The following is a 25102-nucleotide window of genomic DNA, read 5'->3' as shown; positions in this document are numbered from 1 at the left end:
ACAGAGTTAGCCCTGCTCTATTAACAGCTACCAATATACTGCTTTGTCCTTTAAGATCTATTTGCCACACGAGGCTGAAACCACTAAAGTTGAGTTTTTCCACTAAGGCTACAGACACTGCATCTATGCAGGGATGAGAAGCTTGTTACACACTCACACGTACCAAGTCTATCAGCCCTTGGGTGTCAACTTCCAACTCTGTGTTTATTTTATTCCACTATATCTTTATATGTGTTCTTTCACAATTTTCCTATCAGGCTAAACACAGTAAAAATCTCAACACAGTCGCACCTGGTTCTGGTTACCCAGCAGTAGTACTTGTGTGCAATTAAACAAGAGACGAAAACCACAGAACGAGTGCACAGGGTGGGGATTCCAGGGCAGGGAACAGATATAAAAACACAGATGTGCAGAATTCACCAGAAACCTCAAGCATCCGCCTAAGTCTATAGCAGAAGGCTACATGCCACAGTCCAGATCCTTCACCTATCACCCCAATACTTGGACCCCAAAGCAGGGCCAATGCTGTTACTTTTGAACCTGGGGTCCTCAAAAATGAGTACTGGAAATCCAGAAATGCTACCCTTGAACTGTGTGAATCTGGCTGAAAACAGATGACGCAACAAACCTACACTCTATCTGTCTGACGGTTAAATTCATGTTACAAAAAAACTAAATTTAAGATTCATTTTTGTACCTTTTTTAAACAGAGAAAACAAAATACTCCTTGGGGAAAGGTGAGGGATTGAGAAGACAGGCCCTGGGTAAAAATTATTATGACAACACGTGGAGTTGAGAGGCCTGCCTAGAAGAGAAACACGGGCATTGCCGCAACCGGTGGGGACGGCTGCCGTCTGAGGCTCAGCAGACCAGTTCACACGCCCCGCAAAGCTGCTATAGATCCAAGTCATAAAAATGTTCCAGCTCATCGTGAAACAAGTCCCACTCGTCTTCCGAGTCTGTCAGGTCATCGTCCCCACCTGCAGCCAAAAGCATAAGCAACATCTCGTCCAGCTCAAAGGTGACAACCTCTTCTTCGTCGTTGTCAAAGGGGTTGCCGTTCTCTCTTTCCTCAATAAGCTCCCAGAAGTGGTTCCTTCGTTGGGCCCGGTATCTGCTTGATGTTCCCACTTTCTGTCTCTGTGGCTCCTCTCTACGGCCATCAGGGTACACCTGCTTGTAAAAGCAGTTCCCTCCAAACGGGCAGCTCCCACGTCCTTCATCAAAATACCTGCACGCCTTGTTGCTCATTGCCTCCTTGTATTTCTGAATGAGTTTCTGCTTCTCTACTTTCTCCTCCACCCAGTACTCACGTGGAATGACAAAGTTAGATGTGATCCGGCATTCTGGGCAGTACTTTATGATCTTGCTCTCAAATTGCTTAGCACTCCTCCACTTGCGAATACATTTGAGACAGTAGGTGTGGTTGCAGTTGGAGAGGATTCCGAAGTGGCGCTAGCGGGGGTTGGCTTTCTCATAGACCGCCTCCATGCAGATCCCACACACCATGTCCTTGCTGCGCTGCAGAGCAAACGAGAGCTCCATGTCCTTCACATGGGCTTCGATGCAAGGATTTAAATGTTGTGATCTTTGGGCAGCATCCACTGGATGGAAGACCTGCAGCCCACACATATCACACGAGTCTCCGTGGAGATACACACAGTTCTCCCCATATCGGCACTCTCCCACTGCAGCATAGGGGCAGATCTGCTTCTTTGTTTCCACTGCAGTTTGCTCCTTCTCTGATTCCTCCTTGGTCACTGAGCCCTGCAGGGGTGCTTCAGTGGAGGAAGGGGCAGTATGGCCACAGTAGGGCTGCCCAGGAACGAACTCAATGGCGTTCACCCAGTCTTCTGAACCCGCTCCTACAGTTGAAGAGTTTGAATTTCTTGACTCAGCTTCGCCCATATGCATTTCAACAATCTGTCCAACTACTGATGAGAGACTTGAGGAAGCAGCAAGGGGTGACTTGGCTATTAGAGCTGTAGCAGTTGCTTCCTCCGGTTTCAATGGCTTGCTGTGTTCATATCTGCAGCGGTCTCCGTAAATACAGTATCCTCGCTGAAAGTACTTGCACACTACACCATATGGACTGTCAGAGAGGTCATGTGAGTATCGACGGTTATCTCCTTCCTTACAAACCCCATGCATGAAATACCTGCATGTGACCTGTTTGGTCCAGCCGCCGCCGCTGCCGTCGCTGCCAAATCCCGCGCCCGCAGGGACGGGGAGGTGACTGTGGGGATAAGGGTGGGGGAGGCCGCTGCCACCGCCGCCGCTGCCGCTCCTGCTCCTGATGTTGTGGCTGTTGTTCCGGGAGCTGCAGCCTCCGCCATTACTGTTTATCCCACACAGCAGTGGCGCCGGAACTTCTGGGATCACATAATTCCAGTCCGGTTGCGGGGGGAGAAGGCGGCGAGGCGAGGGGTGGGATGGGGAAGGACACTGAGGTGCCCGCTCACTCCCCTCTGCCCCGCGTCACGTCTCTGAGTGCTCTCGCCTCTCGAACTGCGGGCCGGAGCCCGAGCGCCCCCTTCTCATTAATTCTTGTTCGTATTTTTAACTAAATTTTTATTTTTTATCACAGCAAATTTGATTACAATATTTTGTTTGCTCTAGGTGTGCAAGATGTGGTTCTTTCACACATATACATATATCTATTCTTCTTCATATCCTCTTCCCATGTAGGTTATGACACAATGTTGAGTAGTCTTCTCTTGGTATTCTGTAGGTCTTTGGTGATTCTGTATTTCACATGTGTTTGTATATCTCTGTTAAACCCAATATCGTAGTGTATCCAATCCTCACACCTTTGCATTTGGTGAACCATAAGTTTGTTTAATGAATCTCTGATTGCCTTTCTCTGTGGAAATATCTTCATTGGTATCAATTTTTAGGTAACACCTATAAGTGATAGGATAGGATATGTGTCTTTTGCTTTCTCACTTACTACAAGTTGCGTGATTACTTCTAGACTCATCTATGGTGCTGCAAATGGCATTGTTTCATTTTTTCGCTAGCTAATATTCCATCTCTACATGTAGCAGTTCTTCTTTGTCCCCCCATCTGTTGGTGGACTTTTTGGTTACTTCCATATCTTGGCTATTGTAATACTGTGCAGTGCAGATTTGCCTGCCTGTGTCCTTCCAATTCTGTCTTCTGAGGTTATAGGTCCAGGAATGGGCCTGCTGGAACATATGGTAGCTCAATATTTACCTTTTAAAAGCACCTCCATTCAGTTCTCACTAGTGGCTCTTTCCAAGTTACGTGCCTCTTAAAGTTGAGCGTATGCATTTCTCCACAACACCTTCAGCATTTATTGTTTATAGTTTTCTTGCTGATGGTTATTCTGACTGGCGTGAGCTGATACCTCTTTGTGGTTGAATTTGCATGTGTCTCATAATCCGTTGAAATTGAGCTTTAAGGCACGTGCTTTTTATTTTTCAATCTGTGATTACAGCTTAGTTCTTCAAAGTGTTTTCTTAAAGTATGTGTCACATTTTGAAATGTTTTGGCCATTACCTCCCTCTAGACATTTTGAGGGCAGGTTTCATTTACAGCCCTGCAATACTTGTTCATATGAAGTGAGCATTAGCACAGGTTTTAAAGCTGCTTTAGCAGGTAACGGCCAGAGGGCGGCAGCCTTTCTACGCGCCCCACTCCGGTAACTAGGGAAACAGCCCTCCCGGCCAGTGGTGTTCCTTGGTTATAAATTAGAGTGGAATGTGCCCGGATAAACCCACAAATGCTGATGTCTCCTTACTTTTGTTTGTTTTATAAATTTAATTTATGTTTTTTATTGGAGTAATATTCCATTGTGTACATAGACCACTTCTTCTTGGTGCATTCCTCGACTGATGGACATTTTCGTTGCTTCCAAGTGTTGGCTATCATAAATATTGCTGGAGTGCAGGATTGCCAGCCTGTGACTTTTTGATTCTCATTTTCTCAGGGGATAGGCCCAGCACTGGGTGTGATTGATTGACTGGTAGCTCAATGTTTCCCTTTTCAAAGCACCTCCATTGTGTTTTCATTAGTGGCTCTTACCACGTCCCCCTTAGAACAGAGGGTAAGCGTCTCTCCACAATCACTTCAGCATTTATTATTTGCAGCATTTTTGCTAATGGCCATTCTGACTGTTGTGAGCTGAACGGTTTTTGTAATTTGGGTTTGCATGTCTTTAAAAATTCCTAAAATTCATCATTCTTCCACGCCTTTTTCTTTTCTGTTAAAAAAAAAGAAAAAAGAAAAAAGTGTGAGTACAACATACCTCTTGAAATTGTCGACTTGGTAGGTTGCCCTCTTTTGAACTTTTTGGTCGATTTTCGACCCCAGGAATTTTTGGAGGGCAGGTGTCATTTATAAAAATGCAAGTTTGGTGAATATTTAGTGACCTTTAGCAATGGGTTTAAAGCTGCTGTTGTGGGAAACGACCACAAGGAGGCATCATTTCTCCGTTCCCAAATCTGGGTACAAGGGCTGCAGAGCCTTTCAGGAAGTCGTGTTCCTAGGTTATAAATTGGAATGGAATGTGCCAGGAGAATCCCCCATAAGTTTATGTCTCATTACTTCTTCTTGGTTTTTTTTTTACTTTTTTAAATCGCGGTAAAGATTAGAATCTTGTTTGTCCTAGGTGTACAGAATCTGGTTCATTTGTACATTATATATGTCTATTCTTGTACAGATCCTCTTCCCATGTAAAATATTACAGAGTGTTCTGTAGACCTCCCTTGCTATATGGTCGGTCTTTTTGATAAATGTATATAATATGTATTTGTATACATATAGTACCACTAATCTTAATTTATCCATTCCCCCCACCTTTCCTTTTACACGAGCATAGTTTGTTTTCTAATGCTGTGAGTGTCTTTCTCTGTGGAAATATGTTCATTTGTGTCAGTTATTAGATAACGCCTGTAAGTGATATCATCGGATATAGGTCTTTAGCTTTCCGACTTACGTCATGTTTGGTGATTATCTCCAGGTTCACCTGTGGTGCCTCAAAGAGCAGTGTTTCATTGTTTTCCATGGCTAATATTCCACTGTGTACATGGACGACTTCTTCTTTATCCATTCACCTGTTGAAGAACATTTTGGTTGCTTCACTGTCTTGGCTATTGTGAATAAGGCTGCAGTGCAGCTTTTGCAGCCAATGCCTTCTCGATTCTGGTCTTCTCAGGTGAGAGGCCCAGTGGTGCGCCTGCTGGATTGAATGGTACCTCAATTTTTACTTTTTAATGAAGCTCCTTTCTGTCCTCATTGTTGGGTGTTACCAATTTACGTCTCACCAGCAGGTAGAGGGTACACAGTTCTCTAAAGCCCCTTCAGCATTTATTGTTTGTAGACTTTTTGCTGATGGTCAGTCGACTGGTGTGAGTTGAAACCTTTTTGTAGATTACATTGCCTGAGTCTAATACTACCTGAGGTTGAGCTTTTATCCATTTTCCTTTTTTTTAAAGAGAGTGAGTAAAACTTAACTCTTCATACTATCTTCTTGAAAAATTTGCCTGTTTTGAATTTTTTGTCCATTCCCTACCTCAGCACAATTTTTGAGGGCAGGTGTCCTTTACGGCCCCGAGTCCTTCTGAATGTTAATGACCATTAGCTGTGGGTGTAAAGCCGCTCTTGCGGGAAACGGCCACAAGGCGGCAGCATTTCTCCTTTACCAAATCTGGTTACTAGGGCAACAGAGCCTTAATGGAAGTGGTGTTCTAGGTTGTAAATTAGAATGGAATGTGCCAGGGAAAAGCCCTTTAAGTTTATGTCTCATTACTTCTTTTTTTTGGGAGGGGGAGGGGGGAGGTTTAAGTTGTTTTATTTAGGAAAATTGTGTCTTACAAAAGGGCTGCTGCAAAAGAAAGAGACCCCTGCAAAAATTACTTGTTTTTGCTTAACGTGAAAGTATGAGTGGTATCCAAGGAATCAAAGCAGTAGATGGACAAATCAGGGGCATCTCCAAGTTACTTTCAGGAAATAGAGCAACAAAACGCAAATTTATATTTTCTGATCAAGGAATTCTTCTAACAATTTAACTTTAGCTTATCTCGTGGATTACCTCCCCTGCGTCCCCTTTTAGTGGAAAAGCATGACTTACTACTGCAAACCAATTACTCCACAACAGGAAACACCTTAGAACATAGTTTTGAATCACACCTGTCTAGCTGCAAAGCTCAGGGATGGAATGAGGCAAATACCCACAAAAACGTACCCAACAACCCAACAACAAAACCCCTCAAATGAGGACAAAGGTTTGTCAAAATTGCCTGGACTAGAAAGTCTAGGAGATCATAAAACATTAAATACAACTGTGTAACTGAGACCCAGTTTGTGTTAATACATGAGATAACCAGATAATTGAACCTCTATGGCTAAGCCCATTTCCCTATTTATATAGACAGAGTTAGCCCTGCTCTATTAACAGCTACCAATATACTGCTTTGTCCTTTAAGATCTATTTGCCACACGAGGCTGAAACCACTAAAGTTGAGTTTTTCCACTAAGGCTACAGACACTGCATCTATGCAGGGATGAGAAGCTTGTTACACACTCACACGTACCAAGTCTATCAGCCCTTGGGTGTCAACTTCCAACTCTGTGTTTATTTTATTCCACTATATCTTTATATGTGTTCTTTCACAATTTTCCTATCAGGCTAAACACAGTAAAAATCTCAACACAGTCGCACCTGGTTCTGGTTACCCAGCAGTAGTACTTGTGTGCAATTAAACAAGAGACGAAAACCACAGAACGAGTGCACAGGGTGGGGATTCCAGGGCAGGGAACAGATATAAAAACACAGATGTGCAGAATTCACCAGAAACCTCAAGCATCCGCCTAAGTCTATAGCAGAAGGCTACATGCCACAGTCCAGATCCTTCACCTATCACCCCAATACTTGGACCCCAAAGCAGGGCCAATGCTGTTACTTTTGAACCTGGGGTCCTCAAAAATGAGTACTGGAAATCCAGAAATGCTACCCTTGAACTGTGTGAATCTGGCTGAAAACAGATGACGCAACAAACCTACACTCTATCTGTCTGACGGTTAAATTCATGTTACAAAAAAACTAAATTTAAGATTCATTTTTGTACCTTTTTTAAACAGAGAAAACAAAATACTCCTTGGGGAAAGGTGAGGGATTGAGAAGACAGGCCCTGGGTAAAAATTATTATGACAACACGTGGAGTTGAGAGGCCTGCCTAGAAGAGAAACACGGGCATTGCCGCAACCGGTGGGGACGGCTGCCGTCTGAGGCTCAGCAGACCAGTTCACACGCCCCGCAAAGCTGCTATAGATCCAAGTCATAAAAATGTTCCAGCTCATCGTGAAACAAGTCCCACTCGTCTTCCGAGTCTGTCAGGTCATCGTCCCCACCTGCAGCCAAAAGCATAAGCAACATCTCGTCCAGCTCAAAGGTGACAACCTCTTCTTCGTCGTTGTCAAAGGGGTTGCCGTTCTCTCTTTCCTCAATAAGCTCCCAGAAGTGGTTCCTTCGTTGGGCCCGGTATCTGCTTGATGTTCCCACTTTCTGTCTCTGTGGCTCCTCTCTACGGCCATCAGGGTACACCTGCTTGTAAAAGCAGTTCCCTCCAAACGGGCAGCTCCCACGTCCTTCATCAAAATACCTGCACGCCTTGTTGCTCATTGCCTCCTTGTATTTCTGAATGAGTTTCTGCTTCTCTACTTTCTCCTCCACCCAGTACTCACGTGGAATGACAAAGTTAGATGTGATCTGGCATTCTGGGCAGTACTTTATGATCTTGCTCTCAAATTGCTTAGCACTCCTCCACTTGCGAATACATTTGAGACAGTAGGTGTGGTTGCAGTTGGAGAGGATTCCGAAGTGGCGCTAGCGGGGGTTGGCTTTCTCATAGACCGCCTCCATGCAGATCCCACACACCATGTCCTTGCTGCGCTGCAGAGCAAACGAGAGCTCCATGTCCTTCACATGGGCTTCGATGCAAGGATTTAAATGTTGTGATCTTTGGGCAGCATCCACTGGATGGAAGACCTGCAGCCCACACATATCACACGAGTCTCCGTGGAGATACACACAGTTCTCCCCATATCGGCACTCTCCCACTGCAGCATAGGGGCAGATCTGCTTCTTTGTTTCCACTGCAGTTTGCTCCTTCTCTGATTCCTCCTTGGTCACTGAGCCCTGCAGGGGTGCTTCAGTGGAGGAAGGGGCAGTATGGCCACAGTAGGGCTGCCCAGGAACGAACTCAATGGCGTTCACCCAGTCTTCTGAACCCGCTCCTACAGTTGAAGAGTTTGAATTTCTTGACTCAGCTTCGCCCATATGCATTTCAACAATCTGTCCAACTACTGATGAGAGACTTGAGGAAGCAGCAAGGGGTGACTTGGCTATTAGAGCTGTAGCAGTTGCTTCCTCCGGTTTCAATGGCTTGCTGTGTTCATATCTGCAGCGGTCTCCGTAAATACAGTATCCTCGCTGAAAGTACTTGCACACTACACCATATGGACTGTCAGAGAGGTCATGTGAGTATCGACGGTTATCTCCTTCCTTACAAACCCCATGCATGAAATACCTGCATGTGACCTGTTTGGTCCAGCCGCCGCCGCTGCCGTCGCTGCCAAATCCCGCGCCCGCAGGGACGGGGAGGTGACTGTGGGGATAAGGGTGGGGGAGGCCGCTGCCACCGCCGCCGCTGCCGCTCCTGCTCCTGATGTTGTGGCTGTTGTTCCGGGAGCTGCAGCCTCCGCCATTACTGTTTATCCCACACAGCAGTGGCGCCGGAACTTCTGGGATCACATAATTCCAGTCCGGTTGCGGGGGGAGAAGGCGGCGAGGCGAGGGGTGGGATGGGGAAGGACACTGAGGTGCCCGCTCACTCCCCTCTGCCCCGCGTCACGTCTCTGAGTGCTCTCGCCTCTCGAACTGCGGGCCGGAGCCCGAGCGCCCCCTTCTCATTAATTCTTGTTCGTATTTTTAACTAAATTTTTATTTTTTATCACAGCAAATTTGATTACAATATTTTGTTTGCTCTAGGTGTGCAAGATGTGGTTCTTTCACACATATACATATATCTATTCTTCTTCATATCCTCTTCCCATGTAGGTTATGACACAATGTTGAGTAGTCTTCTCTTGGTATTCTGTAGGTCTTTGGTGATTCTGTATTTCACATGTGTTTGTATATCTCTGTTAAACCCAATATCGTAGTGTATCCAATCCTCACACCTTTGCATTTGGTGAACCATAAGTTTGTTTAATGAATCTCTGATTGCCTTTCTCTGTGGAAATATCTTCATTGGTATCAATTTTTAGGTAACACCTATAAGTGATAGGATAGGATATGTGTCTTTTGCTTTCTCACTTACTACAAGTTGCGTGATTACTTCTAGACTCATCTATGGTGCTGCAAATGGCATTGTTTCATTTTTTCGCTAGCTAATATTCCATCTCTACATGTAGCAGTTCTTCTTTGTCCCCCCATCTGTTGGTGGACTTTTTGGTTACTTCCATATCTTGGCTATTGTAATACTGTGCAGTGCAGATTTGCCTGCCTGTGTCCTTCCAATTCTGTCTTCTGAGGTTATAGGTCCAGGAATGGGCCTGCTGGAACATATGGTAGCTCAATATTTACCTTTTAAAAGCACCTCCATTCAGTTCTCACTAGTGGCTCTTTCCAAGTTACGTGCCTCTTAAAGTTGAGCGTATGCATTTCTCCACAACACCTTCAGCATTTATTGTTTATAGTTTTCTTGCTGATGGTTATTCTGACTGGCGTGAGCTGATACCTCTTTGTGGTTGAATTTGCATGTGTCTCATAATCCGTTGAAATTGAGCTTTAAGGCACGTGCTTTTTATTTTTCAATCTGTGATTACAGCTTAGTTCTTCAAAGTGTTTTCTTAAAGTATGTGTCACATTTTGAAATGTTTTGGCCATTACCTCCCTCTAGACATTTTGAGGGCAGGTTTCATTTACAGCCCTGCAATACTTGTTCATATGAAGTGAGCATTAGCACAGGTTTTAAAGCTGCTTTAGCAGGTAACGGCCAGAGGGCGGCAGCCTTTCTACGCGCCCCACTCCGGTAACTAGGGAAACAGCCCTCCCGGCCAGTGGTGTTCCTCGGTTATAAATTAGAGTGGAATGTGCCCGGATAAACCCACAAATGCTGATGTCTCCTTACTTTTGTTTGTTTTATAAATTTAATTTATGTTTTTTATTGGAGTAATATTCCATTGTGTACATAGACCACTTCTTCTTGGTGCATTCCTCGACTGATGGACATTTTCGTTGCTTCCAAGTGTTGGCTATCATAAATATTGCTGGAGTGCAGGATTGCCAGCCTGTGACTTTTTGATTCTCATTTTCTCAGGGGATAGGCCCAGCACTGGGTGTGATTGATTGACTGGTAGCTCAATGTTTCCCTTTTCAAAGCACCTCCATTGTGTTTTCATTAGTGGCTCTTACCACGTCCCCCTTAGAACAGAGGGTAAGCGTCTCTCCACAATCACTTCAGCATTTATTATTTGCAGCATTTTTGCTAATGGCCATTCTGACTGTTGTGAGCTGAACGGTTTTTGTAATTTGGGTTTGCATGTCTTTAAAAATTCCTAAAATTCATCATTCTTCCACGCCTTTTTCTTTTCTGTTAAAAAAAAAGAAAAAAGAAAAAAGTGTGAGTACAACATACCTCTTGAAATTGTCGACTTGGTAGGTTGCCCTCTTTTGAACTTTTTGGTCGATTTTCGACCCCAGGAATTTTTGGAGGGCAGGTGTCATTTATAAAAATGCAAGTTTGGTGAATATTTAGTGACCTTTAGCAATGGGTTTAAAGCTGCTGTTGTGGGAAACGACCACAAGGAGGCATCATTTCTCCGTTCCCAAATCTGGGTACAAGGGCTGCAGAGCCTTTCAGGAAGTCGTGTTCCTAGGTTATAAATTGGAATGGAATGTGCCAGGAGAATCCCCCATAAGTTTATGTCTCATTACTTCTTCTTGGTTTTTTTTTTACTTTTTTAAATCGCGGTAAAGATTAGAATCTTGTTTGTCCTAGGTGTACAGAATCTGGTTCATTTGTACATTATATATGTCTATTCTTGTACAGATCCTCTTCCCATGTAAAATATTACAGAGTGTTCTGTAGACCTCCCTTGCTATATGGTCGGTCTTTTTGATAAATGTATATAATATGTATTTGTATACATATAGTACCACTAATCTTAATTTATCCATTCCCCCCACCTTTCCTTTTACACGAGCATAGTTTGTTTTCTAATGCTGTGAGTGTCTTTCTCTGTGGAAATATGTTCATTTGTGTCAGTTATTAGATAACGCCTGTAAGTGATATCATCGGATATAGGTCTTTAGCTTTCCGACTTACGTCATGTTTGGTGATTATCTCCAGGTTCACCTGTGGTGCCTCAAAGAGCAGTGTTTCATTGTTTTCCATGGCTAATATTCCACTGTGTACATGGACGACTTCTTCTTTATCCATTCACCTGTTGAAGAACATTTTGGTTGCTTCACTGTCTTGGCTATTGTGAATAAGGCTGCAGTGCAGCTTTTGCAGCCAATGCCTTCTCGATTCTGGTCTTCTCAGGTGAGAGGCCCAGTGGTGCGCCTGCTGGATTGAATGGTACCTCAATTTTTACTTTTTAATGAAGCTCCTTTCTGTCCTCATTGTTGGGTGTTACCAATTTACGTCTCACCAGCAGGTAGAGGGTACACAGTTCTCTAAAGCCCCTTCAGCATTTATTGTTTGTAGACTTTTTGCTGATGGTCAGTCGACTGGTGTGAGTTGAAACCTTTTTGTAGATTACATTGCCTGAGTCTAATACTACCTGAGGTTGAGCTTTTATCCATTTTCCTTTTTTTTAAAGAGAGTGAGTAAAACTTAACTCTTCATACTATCTTCTTGAAAAATTTGCCTGTTTTGAATTTTTTGTCCATTCCCTACCTCAGCACAATTTTTGAGGGCAGGTGTCCTTTACGGCCCCGAGTCCTTCTGAATGTTAATGACCATTAGCTGTGGGTGTAAAGCCGCTCTTGCGGGAAACGGCCACAAGGCGGCAGCATTTCTCCTTTACCAAATCTGGTTACTAGGGCAACAGAGCCTTAATGGAAGTGGTGTTCTAGGTTGTAAATTAGAATGGAATGTGCCAGGGAAAAGCCCTTTAAGTTTATGTCTCATTACTTCTTTTTTTTGGGAGGGGGAGGGGGGAGGTTTAAGTTGTTTTATTTAGGAAAATTGTGTCTTACAAAAGGGCTGCTGCAAAAGAAAGAGACCCCTGCAAAAATTACTTGTTTTTGCTTAACGTGAAAGTATGAGTGGTATCCAAGGAATCAAAGCAGTAGATGGACAAATCAGGGGCATCTCCAAGTTACTTTCAGGAAATAGAGCAACAAAACGCAAATTTATATTTTCTGATCAAGGAATTCTTCTAACAATTTAACTTTAGCTTATCTCGTGGATTACCTCCCCTGCGTCCCCTTTTAGTGGAAAAGCATGACTTACTACTGCAAACCAATTACTCCACAACAGGAAACACCTTAGAACATAGTTTTGAATCACACCTGTCTAGCTGCAAAGCTCAGGGATGGAATGAGGCAAATACCCACAAAAACGTACCCAACAACCCAACAACAAAACCCCTCAAATGAGGACAAAGGTTTGTCAAAATTGCCTGGACTAGAAAGTCTAGGAGATCATAAAACATTAAATACAACTGTGTAACTGAGACCCAGTTTGTGTTAATACATGAGATAACCAGATAATTGAACCTCTATGGCTAAGCCCATTTCCCTATTTATATAGACAGAGTTAGCCCTGCTCTATTAACAGCTACCAATATACTGCTTTGTCCTTTAAGATCTATTTGCCACACGAGGCTGAAACCACTAAAGTTGAGTTTTTCCACTAAGGCTACAGACACTGCATCTATGCAGGGATGAGAAGCTTGTTACACACTCACACGTACCAAGTCTATCAGCCCTTGGGTGTCAACTTCCAACTCTGTGTTTATTTTATTCCACTATATCTTTATATGTGTTCTTTCACAATTTTCCTATCAGGCTAAACACAGTAAAAATCTCAACACAGTCGCACCTGGTTCTGGTTACCCAGCAGTAGTACTTGTGTGCAATTAAACAAGAGACGAAAACCACAGAACGAGTGCACAGGGTGGGGATTCCAGGGCAGGGAACAGATATAAAAACACAGATGTGCAGAATTCACCAGAAACCTCAAGCATCCGCCTAAGTCTATAGCAGAAGGCTACATGCCACAGTCCAGATCCTTCACCTATCACCCCAATACTTGGACCCCAAAGCAGGGCCAATGCTGTTACTTTTGAACCTGGGGTCCTCAAAAATGAGTACTGGAAATCCAGAAATGCTACCCTTGAACTGTGTGAATCTGGCTGAAAACAGATGACGCAACAAACCTACACTCTATCTGTCTGACGGTTAAATTCATGTTACAAAAAAACTAAATTTAAGATTCATTTTTGTACCTTTTTTAAACAGAGAAAACAAAATACTCCTTGGGGAAAGGTGAGGGATTGAGAAGACAGGCCCTGGGTAAAAATTATTATGACAACACGTGGAGTTGAGAGGCCTGCCTAGAAGAGAAACACGGGCATTGCCGCAACCGGTGGGGACGGCTGCCGTCTGAGGCTCAGCAGACCAGTTCACACGCCCCGCAAAGCTGCTATAGATCCAAGTCATAAAAATGTTCCAGCTCATCGTGAAACAAGTCCCACTCGTCTTCCGAGTCTGTCAGGTCATCGTCCCCACCTGCAGCCAAAAGCATAAGCAACATCTCGTCCAGCTCAAAGGTGACAACCTCTTCTTCGTCGTTGTCAAAGGGGTTGCCGTTCTCTCTTTCCTCAATAAGCTCCCAGAAGTGGTTCCTTCGTTGGGCCCGGTATCTGCTTGATGTTCCCACTTTCTGTCTCTGTGGCTCCTCTCTACGGCCATCAGGGTACGCCTGCTTGTAAAAGCAGTTCCCTCCAAACGGGCAGCTCCCACGTCCTTCATCAAAATACCTGCACGCCTTGTTGCTCATTGCCTCCTTGTATTTCTGAATGAGTTTCTGCTTCTCTACTTTCTCCTCCACCCAGTACTCACGTGGAATGACAAAGTTAGATGTGATCCGGCATTCTGGGCAGAACTTTATGATCTTGCTCTCAAATTGCTTAGCACTCCTCCACTTGCGAATACATTTGAGACAGTAGGTGTGGTTGCAGTTGGAGAGGATTCCGAAGCGGCGTTCGCGGGGGTTGGCTTTCTCATAGACCGCCTCCATGCAGATCCCACACACCATGTCCTTGCTGCGCTGCAGAGCAAACGAGAGCTCCATGTCCTTCACATGGGCTTCGATGCAAGGATTTAAATGTTGTGATCTTTGGGCAGCATCCACTGGATGGAAGACCTGCAGCCCACACATATCACACGAGTCTCCGTGGAGATACACACAGTTCTCCCCATATCGGCACTCTCCCACTGCAGCATAGGGGCAGATCTGCTTCTTTGTTTCCACTGCAGTTTGCTCCTTCTCTGATTCCTCCTTGGTCACTGAGCCCTGCAGGGGTGCTTCAGTGGAGGAAGGGGCAGTATGGCCACAGTAGGGCTGCCCAGGAACGAACTCAATGGCGTTCACCCAGTCTTCTGAACCCGCTCCTACAGTTGAAGAGTTTGAATTTCTTGACTCAGCTTCGCCCATATGCATTTCAACAATCTGTCCAACTACTGATGAGAGACTTGAGGAAGCAGCAAGGGGTGACTTGGCTATTAGAGCTGTAGCAGTTGCTTCCTCCGGTTTCAATGGCTTGCTGTGTTCATATCTGCAGCGGTCTCCGTAAATACAGTATCCTCACTGAAAGTACTTGCACACTACACCATATGGACTGTCAGAGAGGTCATGTGAGTATCGACGGTTATCTCCTTCCTTACAAACCCCATGCATGAAATACCTGCATGTGACCTGTTTGGTCCAGCCGCCGCCGCTGCCGTCGCTGCCAAATCCCGCGCCCGCAGGGACGGGGAGGTGACTGTGGGGATAAGGGTGGGGGAGGCCGCTGCCACCGCCGCCGCTGCCGCTCCTGCTCCTGATGTTGTGGCTGTTGTTCCGGGAGCTGCAGCCTCCGCCATTACTGTTTATCCCACACAGCAGTGGCGCCGGAACTTCTGGGATCACATAATTCCAGTCCGGTTGCGGGGGGAGAAGGCGGCGAGGCGAGGGGTGGGATGGGGAAGGACACTGAGGTGCCCGCTCACTCCCCTCTGCCCCGCGTCACGTCTCTGAGTGCTCTCGCCTCTCGAACTGCGGGCCGGAGCCCGAGCGCCCCCTTCTCATTAATTCTTGTTCGTATTTTTAACTAAATTTTTATTTTTTATCACAGCAAATTTGATTACAATATTTTGTTTGCTCTAGGTGTGCAAGATGTGGTTCTTTCACACATATACATATATCTATTCTTCTTCATATCCTCTTCCCATGTAGGTTATGACACAATGTTGAGTAGTCTTCTCTTGGTATTCTGTAGGTCTTTGGTGATTCTGTATTTCACATGTGTTTGTATATCTCTGTTAAACCCAATATCGTAGTGTATCCAATCCTCACACCTTTGCATTTGGTGAACCATAAGTTTGTTTAATGAATCTCTGATTGCCTTTCTCTGTGGAAATATCTTCATTGGTATCAATTTTTAGGTAACACCTATAAGTGATAGGATAGGATATGTGTCTTTTGCTTTCTCACTTACTACAAGTTGCGTGATTACTTCTAGACTCATCTATGGTGCTGCAAATGGCATTGTTTCATTTTTTCGCTAGCTAATATTCCATCTCTACATGTAGCAGTTCTTCTTTGTCCCCCCATCTGTTGGTGGACTTTTTGGTTACTTCCATATCTTGGCTATTGTAATACTGTGCAGTGCAGATTTGCCTGCCTGTGTCCTTCCAATTCTGTCTTCTGAGGTTATAGGTCCAGGAATGGGCCTGCTGGAACATATGGTAGCTCAATATTTACCTTTTAAAGGCACCTCCATTCTGTTCTCATTAGTGGCTCTTTCCAAGTTACGTGCCTCTTAAAGTGGAGGGTGTGCATTTCTCCACAACACCTTCAGCATTTATTCTTTGTAGTTTTTTGCTGATGGTAGTACATACTGGTGTGAGCTGATACCTCTTTGTGGTTGAATTTGCACGTGTCTCATAATCCGTTGAAATTGAGCTTTAAGGCATGTCTTTTTAATTTTTCAAGCTGTGATTACAGCTTATTTCTTCAAAGTGTTTTCTTAAAGTATGTGTCACACTTTGAAATGTTTTTTCCATTACCTCCTTCAAGACATTTTGAGGGCAGGTTTCATTTACAGCCCTGCAGTACTTGTTCATATGAAGTGAGCATAAGCACAGGCTTTAAAGCTGCTTTTGCAGGTAATGGCCAGAGGGTGGCAGCTTTTCTACGTTCCCCCCTCTGGTATCTAGGGAAACAGACCTCCGGCCAGTGGTGTTCCTCGGTTATAAATTAGAGTGGAATGTGCCCGGATAAACCCACAAATGCTGATGTCTCCTTACTTTATTTGTTTTTTAAATTTAATTTATATTTATTATTGGAGTAATATTCCATTGTGTACATGGACCAATTCTTCTTGGTGCATTCCTCTGTTGATGGACAGTTTTGTTAATTCCAAGTGTTGGCTATGGTAAATATTGCTGGAGTGCAGGATTACCAGCCTGTGACTTTTTGATTCTTATTTTCTCAGGTGATAGGCCCAGCAGTGGGTGTGATTGATTGAATGGTTGCTCAATGTTTCCCTTTTCAAAGCACCTCCATTGTGTTTTCATTAGTGGCTCTTAACATGTCTCCCCTTACAACCAAGGGTGCGCATTTCTCCACAATCCCTTCAGCATTTATTCTTTGCAGCAGTTTTGCCAATGACCATTCTGAGTGATGTGAGCTGATGGTTTTTGTAATTTGGGTATGCATGTCATTAAAAATTCTAAAATTCATCATTTTTCCACACCTTTTTCTTTTCTGTTAAAAAACAAGGAAAAAGAAAAAAGTGTGAGTACAATATACCTCTTGAAATGGTCTTCTTGGAAGGTTGCCCTCTTTTGAATTTTTCGTCGATTTTTGACCCCAGGATTTTTTTGGAGGGCAGGTGTCATTTACAGAACTGCAAGTTGGTGAATATTTAGTGACCTTCAGCGGTGGGTTAAAAGATGCTGCTGTGAGAAAGGGCCACAAGGAGGAAGCGTTTGTCCATTCCCAAATCTGGGTACTAGGGCAACAGAGCCTTTCTGGAAGTCGTTGTCCTAAGTTGTAAATTAGAATGGAATGTGCCAGGAGAAACCCCCATAAGTTTACGTTTCATTACTTCTTCTTGCTTTTTAAATTTTTTTAATCGGGGTAAAGATTAGAATATTGTTTGTCCTAGGTGTACACAATCTGGTTTATTTGTACATTATATATGTCTATTCATGTACAGATCCTCTTCCCATGTAAAATATTACAGAGTGTTCCATAGACCTCCCTCGCTATATGGTCGGTCTTTTTGATATATGTAAAAATATGTATTTGTATACGTATACTAACACTATTCTTCATTTATCCATTCCCCCCACCTTTCCTTTTATTTTTTATTTTTTTTTTAAACATCTTTATTGAAGTATAATTGCTTTACAATGGTGTGCTAGCTTCTGCTTTACAACAAAGTGAATCAATTACACATATACATATGTTGCCATATCTCTTCTCTCTTGCATCTCCCTCCCTCCCACCCTCCCTATCCCACCCCTCTAGGTGGTCACAAAGCACCGAGCTGATCTCCCTGTGCTATGCGGCTGCTTCCCACTAGTTATCTATTTTACATTTGGTAGTGTATATATGTCCATGACACTCTCTCACCCTGTCACATCTCACCCCTCCCCCTCCCCATATCCTCAAGTCCATTCTCTAGTAGGTCTGTGTCTTTATTCCCATCTTGCCACTAGGTTCTTCATGACCTCTTTTTTTTTTTCCCTTAGATTCCATATATATGTGTTAGCATACTGTATTTGTTTTTCTCTTTCTGACTTACTTCACTCTGTATGACAGACTCTAACTCCATCCACCTCATTACAAACACCTCCATTTCATTTCTTTTTATGGCTGAGTAATATTCCATTGTATATATGTGCCACATCTTCTTTATCCATTCATCCGATGATGGACACCTAGGTTGCTTCCATGTCCTGGCTATTGTAAACAGAGCTGCAATGAATATTTTGGTACATGACTCTTTCTGAATTATGGTTTTCTCAGGGTATATGCCCAGTAGTGGGATTGCTGGGTCATATGGTAGTTCTATTTTTAGTTTTTTAAGGAACCTCCATACTGTTCTCCATAGTGGCTGTATCAATTTACATTCCCACCAACAGTGCAAGAGTGTTCCCTTTTCTCCACACTCTCTCCAGCATTTATTGTTTCTAGATTTTTTGATGATGGCCATTCTGACCGGTGTGAGATGATACCTCATTGTAGTTTTGATTTGCATTTCTCTAATGATTAATGATGTTGAGCATTCTTTCATGTGTCTGTTGGCAATCTGTATCTCTTCTTTGGAGAAATGTCTATTTAGGTCTTCTGCCCATTTTTGGATTGGGTTGTTTGTTTTTTTGTTATTGAGCTGCATGAGCTTGTAAATCTTGGAGATTAATCCTTTGTCCGTTGCTTCATTTGCAAATATTTTCTCCCATTCTGAGGGTTGTCTTTTGGTCTTGTTTATGGTTTCCTTTGCTGTGCAAAAGCTTTTAAGTTTCATTAGGTCCCATTTGTTTATTTGTGTTTTTATTTCCATTTCTCTAGGACCTGGGTCAAAAAGGATCTTGCTGTGACTTATGTCATACAGTGTTCTGCCTATGTTTTCCTCTAAGAGTTTGATAGTGTCTGGCCTTACACTTAGGTCTTTAATCCATTTTGAGTTTATTTTTGTGTATGGTGTTAGGGAGTGTTCTAATTTCATACTTTTACATGTACCTGTCCAATTTTCCCAGCACCACTTATTGAAGAGGCTGTCTTTTCTCCACTGTATATGCTTGCCTCCTTTATCAAAGATAAGGTGACCATATGTGCATGGGCTTATCTCTGGGCTTTCTATCCTGTTCCATTGATCTATATTTCTGTTTTTGTGCCAGTACCAAACTGTCTTGATTACTGTAGCTTTGTAATATAGTCTGAAGTCAGGGAGCCTGATTCCTCCAGCTCCATTTTTCATTCTCAAGATTGCTTTGGCTATTCGGGGTCTTTTGTGTTTCCATACAAATTGTGAAATTTTTTGTTCTAGTTCTGTGAAAAATGCCAGTGGTAGTTTGATAGGGATTGCATTGAATCTGTAGATTGCTTTGGGTAGCAGAGTCATTTTCACAATGTTTATTCTTCCAATCCAAGAACATGGTATATCTCTCCATCTATTTGTATCATCTTTAATTTCTTTCATCAGTGTCCTATAATTTTCTGCATACAGGTCTTTTGTCTCCTTAGGTAGGTTTATTCCTAGGTATTTTATTCTTTTTGTTGCAATGGTAAACGGGAGTGTTTTCTTAATTTCACTTTCAGATTTTTCATCATTAGTATACAGGAATGCAAGAGATTTCTGTGCATTAATTTTGTATCCTGCTACTTTACCAAATTCATTGATTAGCTCTAGTAGTTTTCTGGTAGCATCTTTTGGATTCTCTATGTATAGTATCATGTCATCTGCAAACAGTGACAGCTTTACTTCTTCTTTTCCGATTTGGATTCCTTTTATTTCTTTTTCGTCTCTGATTGCTGTGGCTAACACTTCCAAAACTATGTTGAATAATAGTGGTGAGAGTGGGCAACCTTGTCTTGTTCCTGATCTTAGTGGAAATGGTTTCAGTTTTTCACCATTGAGGACAATGTTGGCTGTGGGTTTGTCATATACGGCCTTTATTATGTTGAGGAAAGTTCCCTCTATGCCTACTTTCTGCAGGACTTTTATCATAAATGGGTGTTGAATTTTGTCGAAAGCTTTCTCTGCATCTATTGAGATGATCATATGGTTTTTCTCCTTCAATTTGTTAATATGATGTATCACGTTGATTGATTTGCGTATATTGAAGAATCCTTGCATTCCTGGAATAAACCCCACTTGATCATGGTGTATGATCCTTTTAATGTGCTGTTGCATTCTGTTTGCTAGTATTTTGTTGAGGATTTTTGCATCTATGTTCATCAGTGATATTGGCCTGTAGTTTTCTTTCTTTGTGACATCTTTGCCTGGTTTTGGTATCAGGGTGATGGTGGCCTCGTAGAATGAGTTGGGGAGTGTTCCTCCCTCTGCAATATTTTGGAAGAGTTTGAGAAGGATAGGTGTTAGCTCTTCTCTAAATGTTTGATAGAATTCGCCTGTGAAGCCATCTGGTCCTGGGCTTTTGTGTGTTGGAAGATTTTTAATCACAGTTTCAATTTCAGTGCTTGTGATTGGTCTGTTCATATTTTCTATTTCTTCCTGGTTCAGTCTCGGCAGGTTGTGCATTTCTAAGAATCTGTCCATTTCTTCCAGGTTGTCCATTTTATTAGCATAGAGTTGCTTGTAGTAATCTCTTATGATCGTTTGTATTTCTGCAGTGTCAGTGGTTACTTCTCCTTTTTCATTTCTAATTCTATTAATTTGAGTCTTCTCCTTTTTTCTCTTGATGAGTCTGGCTAATGGTTTATCAATTTTGTTTATCTTCTCAAAGAACCAGCTTTTAGTTTCATTGATTTTTGCTATTGTTTCCTTCATTTCTTTTTCATTTATTTCTGATCTGATCTTTATGATTTCTTTCCTTCTGCTAGCTTTGGGGTTTTTTTGTTCTTCTTTCTCTAATTGCTTTAGGTGCAAGGTTAGGTTGTTTATTCGAGATGTTTCCTGTTTCTTGATGTAGGCTTGTATTGCTATAAACTTCCCTCTTAGAACTGCTTTTGCTGCATCCCATAGGTTTTGGATCGTCGTGTCTCCATTGTCGTTTGTTTCTAGGTATTTTTTGATTTCCCCTTTGATTTCTTCAGTGATCACTTCGTTATTAAGTAGTGTATTGTGTAGCCTCCATGTGTTTGTATTTTTTACAGATCTTTTCCTGTAATTGATATCTAGTCTCATAGCGTTGTGGTCGGAAAAGATACTTGATACGATTTCAATTTTTTAAATTTACCAAGGCTTGATTTGTGACCCAAGATATGATCTATCCTGGAGAATGTTCCATGAGCACTTGAGAAAAATGTGTATTCTGTTGTTTTTGGGTGGAATGTCCTATAAATATCAATTAAGTCCATCTTGTTTAATGTATCATTTAAAGCTTGTGTTTCCTTATTTATTTTCATTTTGGATGATCTGTCCATTGGTGAAAGTGGGGTGTTAAAGTCCCCTACTATGATTGTGTTACTGTCGATTTCCCCTTTTATGGCTGTTAGTATTTGCCTTATGTATTGAGGTGCTCCTATGTTGGGTGCATAAATATTTACAATTGTTATACCTTCCTCTTGGATCGATCCCTTGATCATTATATAGTGTCCGTCTTTGTCTCTTGTAATTGTCTTTATTTTAAAGTCTATTTTGTCTGATATGAGAATTGCTACTCCAGCTTTCTTTTGATTTCCATTTGCATGGAATATCTTTTTCCATCCCCTCACTTTCAGTCTGTATGTGTCTCTAGGTCTGAAGTGGGTCTCTTGTAGACAGCATATATATGGGTCTTGTTTTTGTATCCATTCAGCCAGTCTGTGTCTTTTGGTGGGAGCATTTAATCCATTTACATTTAAGGTAATTATCGATATGTATGTTCCTATTCCCATTTTCTTAAATGTTTTGGGTTTGTTATTGTAAGTGTTTTCCTTCTCTTGTGTTTCTTGCCTAGAGAAGTTCCTTTAGCATTTGTTGTAAAGCTGGTTTGGTGGTGCTGAACTCTCTCAGCTTTTGCTTGTCTGTAAAGGTTTTAATTTCTCCATCAAATCTGAATGAGATCCTTGCTGGGTAGAGTAATCTTGGTTGTAGGTTTTTCTCCTTCATCACTTTAAGTATATCCTGCCACTCCCTTCTGGCTTGCAGCGTTTCTGCTGAAAGATCAGCTGTTAACCTTATGGGGATGCCCTTGTGTGTTATCTGTTGTTTTTCCCTTGCTGCTTTTAATATGTTTTCTTTATATTTAATTTTTGATAGTTTGATTAATATGTGTCTTGGTGTGTTTCTCCTTGGATTTATCCTGTATGGGACTCTCTGTGCTTCCAGGACTTGATTAACTATTTCCTTTCCCATATTAGGGAAGTTTTCAACTATAATCTCTTCAAATATTTTCTCAGTCCCTTTCTTTTTCTCTTCTTCTTCTGGGACCCCTATAATTCGAATGTTGGTGCGTTTAATGTTGTCCCAGAGGTCTCTGAGACTGTCCTCAGTTCTTTTCATTCTTTTTTCTTTATTCTGGTCTGCAGTAGTTATTTCCACCATTTTATCTTCCAGGTCACTTATCCGTTCTTCTGCCTCAGTTATTCTGCTATTGATCCCATCTAGAGTATTTTTAATTTCATTTATTGTGCTTGTCATCGTTTCTTGGTTCCTCTTTAGTTCTTCTACGTTCTTGTTAAATGTTTCTTGCATTTTGTCTATTCTATTTCCAAGACTTTGGATCATCCTTACTATCATTATTCTGAATTCTTTTTCAGGTAGACTACCTATTTCCTCTTCATTTGTTAGGTCTGGTGTGTTTTGACCCTGCTCCTTCATCTGCTGTGTGTTTTTCTGTCTTCTCATTTTGCTTATCTTACTGTGTTTGGGGTCTCCTTTTCACAGGCTGCAGGTTCGTAGTTCCCGTTGTTTTTGGTATCTGTCCCCAGTGGCTAAGGTTGGTTCAGTGGGTTGTGTAGGTTTCCTGGTGGAGGGAACTAGTGCCTGTGTTCTGGTGGATGAGGCTGGATGTTGTCTTTCTGGTGGGTTCGTCCACGTCTGGTGGTGTGTTTTGGGGTGTCTGTGGCCTTATTATGATTTTAGGCAGCCTCTCTGTTAATGGATGGGGCTGTGTTCCTCTCTTGCTAGTTGTTTGGCATAGGGTGTCCAGCACTGTAGCTTGCTGGTCGTTGAGTGAAGCTGGGTCTTGATGTTGAGATGGAGATCTGTGAGAGATTTTCGCCATTTGGTATTACGTGGAGCTGGGAGGTCTCTTGTGGACCAGTGTCCTGAAGTTGGCTCTCCCACCTCAGAGGCACAGCCCTGATGCCTGGCTGGAGCACCAAGAGCCTTTCATCCACACGGCTCAGAATAAAAGGGAGAAAAAATGGAAAGAAAGAAAAAAAGAGGATAAAATAAAATAAAATAAAGCAATTATAATAAAAAATAAGAAAAAAAATTATTAAGAGTAAATTTATTAAGAAAAAAATTTTTTTTTAATTTTTAAAAATAGATTTATTAATTTTTTATACTAAAAATAAGAAAAAAATTATTTAGAAAAAATTTATTAAGAAAAAAAATTTTTTAATTTTTTAAAATAAAAAATATGAAAAAACTTATTAAAAATTTTTTTAAAAATAGAAAATAAGGAAAAAATTATTAAGAAAACATTTATTAGGGAAAAAAAATTTTTAAGCCAAAAAAAAAAAAAAAAAAAAAAAAAACGGACGGACCTAACCCTAGGACTAACGGTGAGAGCAAAGCTATACAGACAAAATCTCACCCAGAAGCATACACATCTACACTCACAAAAAAAAGGAAAAGGGGAAAAGTTAATATATCCTGCTCCCAAAGTCCATCTCCTAAATTTGGGATGATTCGTTTTCTATTCAGGTATTCAACAGATGCAGGCACATCAAGTTGTTTGTGGAGCTTTAATCCGCTGCTTCTGAGGCTGCTGGGAGAGATTTCCCTTTCTCTTCTTTGTTCGTACAGCTCCCGGGGTTCAGCTTTGGATTTGGACCCGCCTCTGCATGTAGGTCGCCTGAGGGCGTCTGTTCCCTGCCCAGACAGAACGGGGTTAAAGGAGCAGCTGATTCGGGGGCTCCGGCTCAGTCAGGCCGGGGGGAGGGAGCGGTACGGAGGAGGCGGGGCGAGCCTGCGGCGGCAGAAGCCGGCGTGACGTTGCAGCAGCCTGAGGCGTCTTGTGCGCTCTCCCGGGGAAGTTGTCCCCGGATTACGGGAGCCTGGCCGTGGCGGGCTGCACAGGCTCCCGGGAGGGGCGGTGTGGAGAATGACCTGTGCTCGCCCACAGGCTGTTTGGTGGCGGCAGCAGCAGCCTTAGCGTCTCATGCCCGTCTCTGGGGTCCGCGCTGATAGCCGCGGCTCGCGCCCGTCTCTGGAGTTCGTTTAAGTGGCGCTCTGAATCCCCTCTCCTTGCACGCCGCGAAACAAAGAGGCAAGAAAAAGTCTCCTGCCTCTTCGGCAGCTGCAGACTTTTTCTCGGGCACCCTCCCGGCTAGTTGTGGTGCGCTAGACCCTTCAGGCTGTGTTCACGCAGCCAACCCCAGTCCTCTCCCTGGGATCCGACCGAAGCCCGCGCCTCAGCTCCCAGCCCCCGCCCGCCCCGGCGGGTGAGCAGACAAGCCTCTCGGGCTGGTGAGTGCTGCTCGGCGCCGAGCCTCTGTGCGGGAATCTCTCCGTTTTTCCCTCTGCGTCCCTGTTGCTGTGGGATCCGCGCTGATAGCCGCGGCTCGCGCCCGTCTCTGGAGCTCGTTTAGGCGGCGCTCTGAATCCCCTCTCCCTGCGCGCCGCGAAACAAAGAGGCAAGAAAAATTCTCTTGCCTCTTTGGCAGCTGCAGTCTTTTTCCCGGACTCCCTCCCGGCTAGCACCGAAGCCCGAGCCCCAGCTCCCAGGCCCCGCCCGCCCCGGCGGCTGAGCAGACAAGCCTCTCGGGCTGGTGAGTGCTGGTCGGCACCGCTCCTCTGTGCGGGAATCTCCGCTTTGCCCTCCGCACCAATGTGGCTGCGCTCTCCTCCGTGGCTCCGAAGCTTCCCCCCTCTGCTACCCGCAGTCTCTGCCCACGAAGGGGCTTCCTAGTGTGTGGAAACCTTTCCTCCTTCACAGCTCCCTCCCACTGGTGCAGGTCCCGTCCCTATTCTTTTGTCTCTGTTATTTCTTTTTTCTTTTGCTCTACCCAAGTAC

General features: G+C 43.2%; 3 protein-coding genes across 3 annotated transcripts; all 3 read right to left on the bottom strand.

The window, feature by feature from the left end:
- Positions 1 to 863: 863 nt before the first annotated feature.
- Positions 864 to 2390, bottom strand: LOC133083902 (E3 ubiquitin-protein ligase makorin-1-like). The gene is given in 2 exon segments (XM_061179830.1): positions 864 to 2219; positions 2222 to 2390. Coding segments are annotated over 2 exon segments (1440 nt in total). The 5' UTR covers positions 2337 to 2390; the 3' UTR covers positions 864 to 894.
- Positions 2391 to 7257: 4867 nt separating this feature from the next.
- On the bottom strand, positions 7258 to 8784 carry LOC133083903 (E3 ubiquitin-protein ligase makorin-1-like). Its single transcript, XM_061179831.1, is given in 2 exon segments — positions 7258 to 8613; positions 8616 to 8784. Coding segments are annotated over 2 exon segments (1440 nt in total). The 5' UTR covers positions 8731 to 8784; the 3' UTR covers positions 7258 to 7288.
- A 4869-nt stretch (positions 8785 to 13653) lies between these two features.
- On the bottom strand, positions 13654 to 15178 carry LOC133083901 (E3 ubiquitin-protein ligase makorin-1-like). Its single transcript, XM_061179829.1, is given in 2 exon segments — positions 13654 to 15007; positions 15010 to 15178. Coding segments are annotated over 2 exon segments (1440 nt in total). The 5' UTR covers positions 15125 to 15178; the 3' UTR covers positions 13654 to 13682.
- Positions 15179 to 25102: the final 9924 nt, after the last annotated feature.

Source organism: Eubalaena glacialis, unplaced genomic scaffold, assembly GCF_028564815.1.
Source record: "Eubalaena glacialis isolate mEubGla1 unplaced genomic scaffold, mEubGla1.1.hap2.+ XY scaffold_846, whole genome shotgun sequence".
Classification (NCBI taxonomy): Eukaryota; Metazoa; Chordata; class Mammalia; order Artiodactyla; family Balaenidae; genus Eubalaena; species Eubalaena glacialis.
This window is presented reverse-complemented; position numbering and strand designations above follow the sequence as displayed.